Source organism: Anopheles funestus, chromosome 2RL (genome assembly GCF_943734845.2).
Source record: "Anopheles funestus chromosome 2RL, idAnoFuneDA-416_04, whole genome shotgun sequence".
NCBI classification, from domain to species: Eukaryota; Metazoa; Arthropoda; class Insecta; order Diptera; family Culicidae; genus Anopheles; species Anopheles funestus.
In genome coordinates, this window is record NC_064598.1 from 99,891,581 (window position 1) to 99,905,159 (window position 13,579).

Below are 13,579 nucleotides of genomic sequence, written 5' to 3' on the forward strand. Positions count from 1 at the left end.
ACGAAGTCAAGAAATCCGATCCCACCCACCCACAGGAAGCGGAACAGATCAACAGAAATATGAAATCCGTTACCGAGGTGGCGATATTTGTTTGTGCTTTTCGGTTGTGTATGAGACAAGGATTTCTTGGTACCTTATGGTTGGTATGATATTAATTTCCGTTTGTCGATTTTGCTGCGCACAAATTTGGTGATTGCAGTCAAAAGAAAAAGATTGAGTTCCAGAGCTCATCTTTCTCACTCGCGGTCTTAACATGTACGGACAAAGTAACGACAAGACGATGTATTGTTGTTTCATGTGAATAATATTTACATGTTTGTGCTAGCAGGGGAACTGTTTATCTTTGCCAACAACTTTCCTTCAAAAATTTTACGCGAAACCAAAATTAAGACCACAATAAAAAGAACAGCTCATACATATTGTACAAACCTAACAAGCTGGGTGTGTATGGGCGCAGTCGAATCGTAAAACAAGTATGAAGAGATTTAGAAAAAAAGGAAATGGTAAAACACATCTTGTCTTGTGGAAGACAAACCCTTCGGCCGACATGTGCACATGTGACAAGAGTTTTGGAAACAGAGCTTGTTTCTTGTCAAACAGTTCGATAAGGTACATCATCGGCCCATAGCATGCCCGGGGCATGGTTTTTTTTGCGGGAAATGAAAAACAACCGTCGTGTAACAGTAATGCCGAAGCGAATACTCTGAAACACGCAAGCAACACGAGGGCAAAGACGAGCAAAGAGCTGGCAGGATAAAACAAACAAATAGCTGGAACCGTTCTCGACCAGCAGCATTCCATACAGCTTGCTAATCATAACAGAGCAGCACCTGGAGAACAGCAGACGGTAATTATCATAATCGTTGTATTGAACCCCGTTTCGTGTAGTATCGTCTTTCGCGCATTCGGATTCGGTTGCAACTCCAAAAATCATAAGCCCCCACCATGCAACAGGTGGCAGGCTACAACATTTTTACTATTTTAAATTCTTTACCCCAAAGAAAAAAAAAGGGGAAACGAGTATGTATGTGGTGGTAGTGTTGTCTGTCAATCATATGGCAAAGATAAAAAGAATCAAATGTCTTTAGATTAGCGTTAAATATGTCGATCATTTCGGGCACGTTACTCACAGATCGACCGTTAATTGAGGTTAATTAGTCATTAGAATCATGCACACTATTTCCTGGGCTTCACGTTCTAATTTGCCAACTCATTGAAAGTTTGAATCCGGTTCGCAACTAGTGTTGGGTCAAGTAGCTTTTTTGCAAGAGCTAAGCGCACCGCTCTCGCTCTCTGAAGTGTGTGCACTTGAGGTAGCTCCACACCGGAGCGATTGTGCGGAGTTTCGTTTTTCACGAAGCGCTGCACACAGGAGCGATTGTGCGATGCGCTCCCAGGAGCGAATTTTCGCACCACGAGGAGAGCTGCACGCAGAAGCGATCCCTGCGATACAGCTACCTCGTTTTCCCGTGGGGTGTGCAGGAGCGCGCACAATAAGATGACCGGAGCGATTGAAATACCTCTTTCGCTCTTGACGCACTAGCTATAGCCTTGTGAAATTTTCAAATTTTTATAATTTATTGTATTTTTTATTATTTTTCACTCTTTTTTTTATTTAAAGCATTACTTGAGTGAAAAGAAACACATTGCAACCAATTGGCATTAAAATAAATCAATTTCATTTTTTTTGCAAAATTTCTCAAAAAAATCATAAGGGGTAAGCCTTATGAAATTTTCGAGTTGAAAATTTTTTAAAATTTTTCTTCTGATTTTTAAGTCTTTTTTTGATTTAAAGCATTATTCGGATGAAAAGAAAGATATTGCAACAAATTCGCATTAAAATAAATCATATTTAAAAATTTTGCTAAATGACTCAAAAATGAGGAAAATTTTACATTTTCTCAAACAGGGTAAGGAACTTGGTTTCTCAGATAACTTCTAGCATAGACATCTGAGGGCATGGCCGTCCAAGAAGAAAATGTAGCCATTAGTACCATCTATCGACCACATTTTAAAGATTGGCGATCCGTTGGATACCGACCGAGTTATAGCCAAAACTTGGCGCAAAAATGAGGAAAATTTTACATTTTCTCAAACAGGGTATGGAACTTGGCTTCTCAGATAACTTCTAGCATAGACATCTGAGGGCATGTCCGTCCAAGAAGAAAATGTAGCCATTGGTGCCATCATTCGACCACAGGTTAAAGATTGGCGATCCGTTAGATACCGACCGAGTTATAGCCAAAACTTGGTGCAAAAATGAGCCTTAGTAAATTTTTATTTGTTTGAAGTTTTTGATTTTTTTATTATTTTTCACTTTTTTTTTATTTAAAGCATTACTTGAGTGAAAAGAAACACATTACAATCAATTGGCATTAAAATAAATCAATTTAATTTTTTTTCCAAATTTTCTCAAAAAAATGGCAAGGGGTACCCCTTATGAAATTTTCGAGTTGAAAATTTTTAAAATTTTTTTTTCTGATTTTTTATTCTTTTTTTAATTTGAAGCATTATTTGAGTGAAAAGAAACTTATTGCAACAAATTCGCATTCAAATATATCACATTTAAAAATTTTGCTATATTGCTCAAAAATGAGGAAAATTTTACATTTTCTCAAACAGGGTAAGGAACTTGGTTTCTCAGATAACTTCTAGCATAGACATCTGAGGGCATGTACGTCCAAGAAGAAAATGTAGCCATTAGTACCATCTATCGACCACATTTTAAAGATTGGCGATCCGTTGGATACCGACCGAGTTATAGCCAAAACTTGGCGCAAAAATGAGGAAAATTTTACATTTTCTCAAACAGGGTATGGAACTTGGCTTCTCAGATAACTTCTAGCATAGACATCTGAGGGCATGGCCGTCCAAGAAGAAAATGTAGCCATTGGTGCCATCTATCGACCACAGGTTAAAGATTGGCGATCGGTTGGATACCGACCGAGTTATAGGCAAAACTTGGTGCAAAAATGAGCCTTAGTAAATTTTTATTTGTTTGATTTTTTTGATTTTTTTATTATTTTTGACTCTTTTTTTTATTTAACGCATTACTTGAGTGAAAAGAAACACATTGCAACCAATTGGCATTAAAATAAATCAATTTAATTTTTTTTCCAAATTTTCTCAAAAAAATGGCAAGGGGTACCCCTTATGAAATTTTCGAGTGGTAATTTTTTTTTTAAATTTTTTTCTGATTTTTAAGTCTTTTTTTGATTTAAAGCATTATTCGGGTGAAAAGAAAGATATTGCAACAAATTCGCATTAAAATATATCACATTTATAAATTTTGCTAAATGACTCAAAAATGAGGAAAATTTTACATTTTCTCAACAGGGTAAGGAACTTGGTTCCTCGAATAACTTCCGGCACGGACAGCTGACAGCATGGCTGTCCAAGAAGAAAATGTAGCCATTGGTGCCATCTATCGACCACAAGTTAAAGATTGGCGATCCGTTGGATACCGATCGACTTATAGGCAAAACTTGGTGCAAAAATGAGGAAAAGGAAAATTTTACGTTTTCTCAACAGGGTATGGAACTTGGTTCCTCGAAAAACTTCCAATTTATAAAATTTTGCTTAATTTCCCAAAAAAAGCTAAAGCTATAGCCTTAGGAAATTTTCAAATGGAAGCTCGTCACACAATCTTTAACGCGCAGTCTGAGAAAATGTGTGACTGTGATTTCAGTACCATTTAGCTTAACAATGTTATCGGATCTGTGGGATTTGAATTTCAAATCTATATCCAGCTCATCCCTCTGGTCTTCGAAAACAAGTGACGTTCACTTTACGCCTCGCGTTCGAAACATGAGCAGGGTTGGTTTTAGAGATCGAGATGGAGGCTTTACTCCAGGACCAGAGCTATTTCATCTCATGAAGGATGTGTTGTTCCCTTTCGTACAGCATGAAAAAAATGTTCTAGATGGTATAAATCTTGCAAGGAAGGATGAAACTATAGTAAAAAGAACACGTTGACCCTTCGAAAGAAATCGATTCCTTTCCATTTCATTTTGGTACAAAACGGTCCCGTAACGAAGAAGAATCTCGTACGGGAAATTTAACACTCTGAAACACACCCGCCGTCTGGGTCCTGGGAAGAAATGCAACGAAAAAGGAACCGCCCGAGGTAACCGAAGGAGGGGCAACCATTTTTCTAATTTATTAGGAAACAGATCCTTAAAATTGGGCAAGTTCATAAACAGAACATGATCATGCAGAGCCCTTTGGTCTTCTGGTAGGTAAACCCAAAAAACCATGCGGACTTGAAGTTGATTTTAAGTAGAGTTTTTTTTACTCAAATTGCAAACGTTTCTCTCCTACAATGCAGCTGCAATGCAAGCTGCAACATTTTTGCGGAATGGATAATTTTCACTACAATTGAGAATGAAAAAAATATTTTTAAATATAATAAAAAATTAAAAAAATATAGAATGAGAAAAATATATTATAAACCGAAAACCTATATTGGACGACCAAGAGAACACATAAAACCTGCCTGTAGAAGAATTTGTGAAGCTTTTTGTCCAGTGCCAAAAACAAAACATAAAAAACGGGCGACAAACACAATTTTAACAGAAGATTCGAAAAATAAATTCCTTTTCTCGCATTTTCTGCTGCTGCTGTCGCTGTGCAAGGAATCCTTCTTTCTGGACGCGTCTGTTTTATTATCATCGCTCCTCTACTACTCGATCGCATTCATCTGTTTTCGCACCATTTCTGCCAAGGGCCCCTTTTCGGCATTTGGGCAACTCCACCTTTTTTTTTGGCTTTTTTCGACCGTTCAATATATATTATCCTGGGCATGTTTGTAGCTTCTTGTGCTGGTTGTGCCACGAGACGACGTTGATCATACCAGTGGCCCATGTCCCGGGCCCAGTGTCTGTAACATTTGTCTTTCTTCGCACCACGGATGAAAGAGAGAGCGAGAGAGAGAGAGAGAGAGATCAGCACCGCCATCATCTTTATGTTATGTTTTGTTCGTTCGTTTTGCCATCATCTTGGCCATGTTCCCTTTTTTTTTTGAACCATTTTCAAGGCCGAAACGTGGTAGGAAACCATCCTTCGTTCGTCCCAGAAACCGATCGAAGGGCAACAAAAAGAGAGTTTCCTTGTTTTGCAGAAAAATGCAACGGTAAGGTTTTTCTGCGAGACTGCAAGCAATGTAACTCAGCAGAAACGGACCCGGGTTTGTGCAGTATTGTATTATGTGGTGTTAGTTTGCAATAGAAAAGCAACTTATATCAGTTTTACATTTATCTGAAGTTTTCTAAACAAGAATGGAAAAATATGTTAAATAGAGAATAAATAAAGTAATAAATAGAGAAGCGATCAAGTCCGCATGAATGGAATTAATTGCATTTTCAACATTCAATACAATAAAACATGAAAAGCACTTCCGGAGAAAAACATTCCGTCTGATGCTCTTTCTTCTTGTGACATATTTTAATCAATTTTTATTTACCATCGATCGTAAAGTCGAGTTTCTTCAAAAACAATTTTCCTTTCCGTAGCAAAGTGTTCCCTAACATCATTAAGAAAAACGGATGAAGCACGTTTAATTAATTCAGCTTCACTTTTCACATTAAAAATATCTCGTTTTTGGGGCTTCTCTTATTTACAGACAAAATACGTTATACCCATACCTTTTTCCATGCCGGAATAAATAATCACTTTCCTTATCTTTTCACCAAACGCAAACGAACGGGTGGAAAGGATATCGGTGGAGCAAATGCGAGACGGAGACGAAGGAAACGAAAACCAGTCGCGATCGAGTTTTTCGACGAGAGGAAAAGCGATCCTCGTGTGCTGCTGCCTCACACATATGCCTAATTAAAAACATTCTCACGTGCAATGGGGCGACATTTTAAACCTTTTCGTTCCCTTCGTTACGCTGAAATATTCATGAACTTCTACTAGCGTAAACGGGTTTTTTTTTTATTCGGGAAGGAAGTCCCCAAAAAACGGTGGCACGATCGGCACCATCACCAGTCGTCGATCGTGAAGGAAAACGATCCACAAATTAGGGAAAAAGTATAAGGTGGCTGACTCGAGATTATGGTGAGATTTCGTGCAAGAAGTCAAGCATTTAGATGAGCTTAATAGTGTTAGTGTTGACCAGTTGGATGGAGATGATGTTCATTTTACAAAATAAAGAACGGAGAAGCTAGAATGCCCGATGGACGACAATAATGATAGGCCATTATATCGGAAATAATTGTTCAACCAATTATCCTCACCTGTAATCGTTTAGAATGAAACCAAACTTAAACCGGGACGCGTTGCTACAGCTTAGGATGGGCTTGTGCTTGTGTTTTTTAAGGGATGTGCAAACCATTTTCACCATTATCGGAACGATCCTCGAAAAGAAGGTCGAAACTGGGGCGTAAGAACCATTGACCTGAGATCGGGAAGTGAATCTGTTGCCAAGAGGTAAGAAAACTATGGGACAAAAAAGCACAGTTTCAATCCACACAACCTTTACCTTCCTTTACTGAAGAAGCTGAAGTGCATTATAGGAATAATAAGTAATTCAACCAAAGGGCAACCATTCCTCCCCGAGACGAAAGGGGATCCCCTAATCATAACATCGGACGCGTCGACTGTAAAATATGATTCTTTCGATTGAATGCAATTCGTGGCTGAATGGTTGCCCCATCCACCGAAAGGAATATAGCCGCTCGACTTTATGCTCACGACATGCCACTCCGCTTGATCTCGCTCGTGCCGGAGACGAAGAATCGCACACCAGACGATTCCTTGCGTATGATAACTCGGCATCGCCAGAGACGCCTGCCAGCAAATGCTGCAATTTCCCTTTTTCGTTACGATGCACGGCATTATTCTGACCGAACCGAGCCGGAGGAAAACAATCCCCCTTTAAAGGGGGGGGGGGGGGGGGGGGGGGGGAAGGGGACGATGGTAGACGGAAGCGGATGCTGAGCATCGGAAGGGTGGCAAAAGGATGATAAAAAAAGGGAACGGAAAGTCAACCGAACAAACCGACTTTGGAAGCGTAGGTTTGTACTTCTGCTGGACGTGGAAGCGGTGGAAAACGGAATCCAAACGTCGCAAGAATCATATGTGTTTCCTTTTTCTTTGTATGTATGCTTTTTAAGGTAGGATGAAGGACGCAGCAAACGCGCGGAAAGAGGGAAAATATATTTTTCTAATTTATTATTTACCGTTTGCCTTCTTTTTTCTCGATTTCGGCGCCATGTCTGTGGTTGCTTTGCTGAAGATGCGGATGTGGAGAATGGGGCGGCAGAGGTTTTGTGTTGAAACGCCTCTCCCGTTGTTGCCGGGTTTAAATCAAAGGAATATGTTGAAGAATGCGTGCGTATGTATTTTTTTATGCTCCTGTTTTTCTCACTGGTGACGTTTGCCACTTCAAAACAACGTTTTAAATTCGTTCTTTTTTTTTGTTTGGTTTTCGCAACGCTCCACTTTACTTTCTTTGCTAACTTTTCACGTACGGCTCGAACTGTATCACGCATAAACACCTTTCAGATCAATCGATTCGGGGCCCTTTGTGATGGGTGTGTAATAACATTGACCTTGCTGTGTCGCTAGTGCCACGAAATGTGAGTAAATAAGCACTGATTTTCTCGCACGTTAATAATTTTAGCACAATCTACCCACGGACGAATGGTACACTTCAAAGCGAACACGCAAAACACTTTATAGTAAATTCGTTTACAGGTCACAAACAAAGCAAAAAGAACCTTTTGCTGGTACTTTCATCTAAACGAACAACACTTAGAGCACTGTATTAAAACACACTGCTTGTATCACCTTCCGATGGCTTGTCTTCTAATCTTTACCACAGCTCGTCAGGACAAAACGTATGCCGATGAACAATGGCATATCCTTTTTACTAATGTTTTGGTTTGCACCCGCAAGATTCTATCAAGCAATCCGCATCCGATACCAATCACAAGTGGGAAATAGTGCGCAAATGCAGCCGAGGCAATCGATTGCCACAGCAGCCACCCGGACTGTGTCGATTTGTGACGCGAAACGAATTAAATGAATGCACTTTTATTTCCCGTTCCGAACGGGTACGGGTAAACAAACAACCCACGCTGTCAAAATAATATTCGTTCGCAGCTGTCAGAATTCGCATACAGCTTTTTTTCTGCCTTTGCTTTCTAATCACACTACTACCACCACTACCGCGATAGACATCGCAACGTGTCGAAGGATCTTTCCCAATCGTGACATTTTCGCACACCAACGAAAATCAACTAATTTCACGGTGGGGCTTCGAACTCGTTTCGTCCAAAGAGCATTAGCAAGTGGTTTTTTTTCCTGCGTGCGATCTAATCGCACAGCCTCCACTTTTTGCCTGTTGAATTCTATCGGATTTCTCTTGCTGTCAAAATACTAGACAATGACAACAACGTTTTATAGCACCGCTCTTTGCATATTCAATGGCCGTGTTGGTTGGTTCCCGATCAATCGTCGTATCGTCGCGCTACTGTTTCTTTTTCCGCCATTTGTCGAAAGCAAACGCGTCTCAGCGCCAATAACGCCGCACCGCTGCCGTAAACATCCGCTTTTCGAAACTATTCTGCCCGGAAAGTGCGCACTTCTTGGTTGCTGCTTTGAACACACGGCTGTCAACAAAAGTGACTCCCAAGCAGCACCACTTTAAGTGCGTTGGGAACGAAAATCGATAGAACACAAATCGGTACACGTCTACTCGCTCGCGTGGTTCAAGTTGAACTAACTAACACAGTCACACGGCTGTTCAGTTTTACCCCGCGGTTCGATGCGTTTGCTTTTGTTTTGCTCCGTGCCCATTACGCACACACTTGCACGCAGATGGAGTCTCTCGCGCTCTCTTGAGTAGCAAAAGAAACATCGCGCTTCCTTTCACGCACACATCTACCTTATTCTGCTCCATTTGTATGCACTGAGATTTTATTCTCGCTCTCTCCCTCTGTCTATCTATCGCATCGCGTGCGATAGAAGCAGAGAGCATAAAATAGCATAAAAATGGTAAATATCAGGGGTGATCAAGCTCTCAGTTCAAGACAGTCGGTAAACTTTATTCCATTCTAATCTCTTCTAATCTTCTTAATATACTAAAAAGGGAATCAGTAAAATTGATAAAACATTCAAAATGATATTTGTTTGCAAATCAAACATTTTTTGCTTTTGCTTTTGCCTTTTGTTCAGTACGTTTAATCCCTGAATTAATTTCACATTAAACAAACCAAAACATAAAACATTATAAACAAAGCGGATAGAAGCAATTATTTTAATTCTTTTGCTTAAATTTATAATCGTTTCCAGTATTGTCACCACTTGAGCTTCCCTGTGATAAATAATAACCGTACAAATACGTTCTCTCGATTCCTACAAGACGATAAAACATAAACATTTATCTGGCCTCTCTTTCCGTTTTTATGCTACACTCCAAATGTGTCTTTTTCTTTCGTATGCGAACTTGATACCATTTTTTTCGTACAGAGATCCCTCCTGCAGATGATCGGCTCTAAAGATGGGATCCGGGGAACGGTGGTGAGTACGATCGTAAAAGGCAAACGATACGTTCTTGGAATGAACCCACCGGAAAACCCGCCGGCAGGGTTTTGACAAACCACCGCACACCACCACCAGCGCCTGCCAAACAGTTGTGACCAGATCCAGACAGAATTTAAATTTTTAAACCGTCTCGCGTTTCACACCCTCTGCACATATTCTCACATCCTTTGCTTTTTTGGTGTCAAACGTTGAATTTGGATTCTCTGGTTCCCTTCGTATTTCGTTTCATTTCCTTTGTCCCCGCACAATGACATGATAAATAAGTTTGGGTTATTCCCCCGGTTTGGAAGTGAGAAATAATGTGAAATCAACGATGAAGGGAAGCATGTATGAAATATTTATCACGATCTATCAAAATCAATTGTTTGTTATGTTGCTTGCAGCACTGTCCCTTTTGTAAACTTGAAGATGCAGTGGTTCTTTCCTTCATAATAGACACTTCTTCCTTCTACTTTACTCAATTAAGGAAGAAAGTGGGAATCATTAAGCACCAGTACACATAAATAGCAACCCATTTGACATTGAAATTACGTCAGCATTAACCTCGCTTTATCAAAACTTACTACGAATATGTTATTTGTGTTACAGTTTTCTTGATTGTCACCTCTATTAGATGCGCTATACGATCGTTCTAATCTTATCATAAATCAATTATATTAATCGTATAGTAGTAAATTATTCGAAAAATAATCATAACAACGCTGTGTGGCATTACACATTAACCGTATAAGCTATCCCGTTTCTAGGTGATCACGTTGTAATAGCACCCTGTGGATGAGACGAGACCGGAATAAGCGAGGGAAAAGAACGGTGTTGGCTTTCCCAATGCAATGCTCCCTTTTTCCCGTATAGGTGACTTCCGTCATGATTTTGTCGTTTTCGAAAATAGACACTTTCAGATGCGTAGGATCTCAACGCGATAAGAAAAACACACAGAAAAAAAAACTCGAGACTGACCAAAACAGAGCGATTTTGTTGGTCGGTTGGGACAACGCATTCCACCGCAGGCCGGTAGTAGTACATGGCAGACACAACGAGAGCAGACACAATATTGTTATGTATTTCGCAAAAATAGATTACCGACAGACGACATAGATTACGCTGCTTCGGATCGACGTTAATGATTCGTCTTGCGACACATGCACAAACACACGCATATCCCCCCCTTTGTTGCTAGACGGTCAGCATTGGGGTTTGGCTTTTAGTCAGCTTCATCTTTAAGGTTCTGCCACACCAGACCGAGTGTCGAGATGCTTAAAAATAGTTCCTTTCCTCGCCGAAAGAAAGGTGCGCCGATGCGACATCGCAGACGAACCTTTTCCCCGCTTTTTCCGTACTGTCACGAACCCCATAACCCCCAACCGTTTTCCGATTATTTGCGTTTATATCCCGGCCAGATGGATCCAAGGATTTTGCTATGTCGAAATGTGCCAACAGTGAGGTCTATCGTTTGTATAGGTTTTTGTTTTGATTTCAGATTTTCATTTAAAAACAAAAAAAAACATTCACACACACACTTTTCCGTCTGAGAGCGGCTTTGCGTTGATCCTCCCTTTTGCTAGGTATTTCCCTTGGCATAACATTCCCCAAGACGAACACCGCCAGTCTGGGATCATTTTCTACTGATATATTTGTCTGCCATGACAACGCTACTCAAATGGGGGAAATGGGAAAACGCTTTCCGTGAGGATTTGGTTATGCCGTGCGAAGGAAATTGCACACTTGAATATTTTGAACATCCACCCCTTTGGTTGGACGGTTGTGAGAAGAAGGGCTATGGCCCTGGGCGAGTGCAATTCATTAAACATTCGGTCTTAATTTTGCACACATTTTCATCCTTCCCATTTCTGACGTTGGCTTGGAATTACGAAAGGAAAAGCAGCGAAATTCCAACACACAGAACGTCGGTATGTGCGCCATCGCGTTGTCATACTGTGGCGGGGAAAATTCAGATCTGTCGTCGTCAACGAAAGGAATTTGATTATTTTACCAGCCAGCGCTCGATAAACGGTCGACATTTTGCAGCGCAATTGAAATGTAGGCTCCAGTTTTTGTATGTTGCTGCGCTGACACAATTCCAACAGCTGAGAAATAAAATTTTCACCCTAGACAAAATAATAGGACCAATAAGCTTATAACGTAATGTATTACCTCTCGCAAGAAGCTTCGGAATAGAACCCTTAACAACAGGTGCGTCTCAAGACGGGGAATTACCCCATTAATGTAAGCTAAATAGGAACAAACAGGACACCGAACAGGTAAGCACCATAAATGTACGATTTATCCTTACCTTTACCGCGCCATACAGTACCTCTTCCAAGGACAGACAGCAAAAACAAAAAAAAAACAAATCTTGCCCGTTCAATTTTAATTTCACTTGAAAAACGAATATCAAAACACTTGAGCAGAGCTTGTCTTTTTTACACCCCCGGCAGCTCCTTCGAGAAGCAGGAAGACACCACCAGCAGTGTGAAGATTGAAAGACATCCCTCCGCGGGTACCTGTTACCGCTGCACATTGCTCTGCCATTACTGCTGCCCGGAACGCAACACACAATACGAAACATACGATCAAAACACAATAGAAAAACTGTCAGATGCTAAGAGGGAACAAGAGGAGAAAAAAAAATCATCCGATTTACGAAGACACCTGAAGGGATTCTCCCGTACGGCAAGGGCGAGGCGAGATCCCGAAAATCTTGACTGTAATATTTATCTCATTTCAATGCTGGACCATCATCATTTTTTTTCCTTCAACCCACTATTCTATACAAAATGATTCGAAACGCAACCCGGTGCAAAAGGAACGATGGAAAAACGGACGATCAAGCAACGATCATCTTACCAACAAAAGCTTCATCCTCGTGCATTGTGCGTTCCCTATGCTGCTTTTCACGGATCTGTTTTCCTGGTTTCTATTCAGCTTGCTGCTATTGTTTGTTGCTTTGCTGTTATTATTTTTTTTCCTTTAGCACTTCTTTGCTGTCCCGTTCGGCGATGGTTTGACGTTTGACTGTTTGACTGTTCTTTTCTCTGTTCGTTTGTGTTGTTCTGAGTTTCTTCTCACTTCTCGCATATATGCCCTTAGCCGTTTTATTTTGTCTGGCCTTTTTTCTCGCTTTTCTCTCGCTTCAATTCTTTGCTTCGATTGTACCTCATCTTCTCGCTTCCTTGCTCCGCGAGTTCGCTTTTGTTGTTCTGTTCGTCCATTTTTCTTCGTCTTGCCTTTTGTGGTCCGATCGTGTACCGGGTGTACCGATTCTTCTCGCCATCCCAATCCATGCCCGTTAAAGGCGAAAAAAAAGGTTCTTGGCAAACGTTCTTTTCAAGTGTTAAGGAATCAGATTTTATTATTACACTCGTTTCTTTTCATTTTACGAGCAACACAACCCCCCGCTAAGATAGATGACCCCAGCAAGGGGGATAGGGAAGTGTGGAAGAAGGGCGAAGCATGAAGGGCAAAAAACGGGATACCGGTTAAGGGCCGGTAAGTGAGAGAGGCAAATGTATGTGTGTGTGGGTACATATGCACAGGACAACACGAAAGGTCGAACCAGCAGAGCTTAGAGAAAAAGGACTGAAGAACGACACCGGGTGAAAGATGATTTTTTAACACGGACTTTAACGATCAACTTCAAGCTGTCAGTCAGAATCTAAGCAGAACCTTCCTATACATTACCATAGTCATCGACACGTAAGCAACAATGTTGCGTAAAAACATGGATTATTTACTGTTTCATGTGACTGATTTAATTTAAATTTTAAAAGAGATATAAAAACACAAGACGACTTTCACAAACGGAAAAAAGATATGAGGAACAATCTCCAATTAAAATCTTATCTTTCGGAATTGATAATATTATCCTTCAGTGGTGCAGAGCGATAAATATTGAGCAATCGTTTATTCTATCGCCGACGGGATCTCTTGACGGGGCACAATCTAAAGGATTTGGGAAAGAAATTATACTATCCAACCATTGAGACCATCAGTTAGGGAAAACAATAATGAGGTCAGAAGCGATCATAAAGTA

The 13,579-nt window shown here is 40.5% G+C and overlaps 1 protein-coding gene across 2 annotated transcripts in view; it reads right to left on the bottom strand.

Moving 5' to 3' along the window:
• LOC125763448 (bone morphogenetic protein receptor type-1B) overlaps nucleotides 1-13,579 on the bottom strand; it is a 111,425-nt gene that overhangs the window by 25,031 nt on the left and 72,815 nt on the right. The window contains exon 1 of one of the 2 annotated variants that reach the window (XM_049426662.1): nucleotides 7,182-13,426. The exons of the other annotated variant lie outside the window; for it this stretch is intronic. Within the exon in view, the coding sequence (XP_049282619.1) occupies nucleotides 7,182-7,215 (34 nt within the window). The 5' untranslated portion in view covers nucleotides 7,216-13,426. Of the gene's footprint in view, nucleotides 1-7,181; nucleotides 13,427-13,579 lie in introns of those variants that run through there. 2 annotated transcript variants of the gene reach the window in all.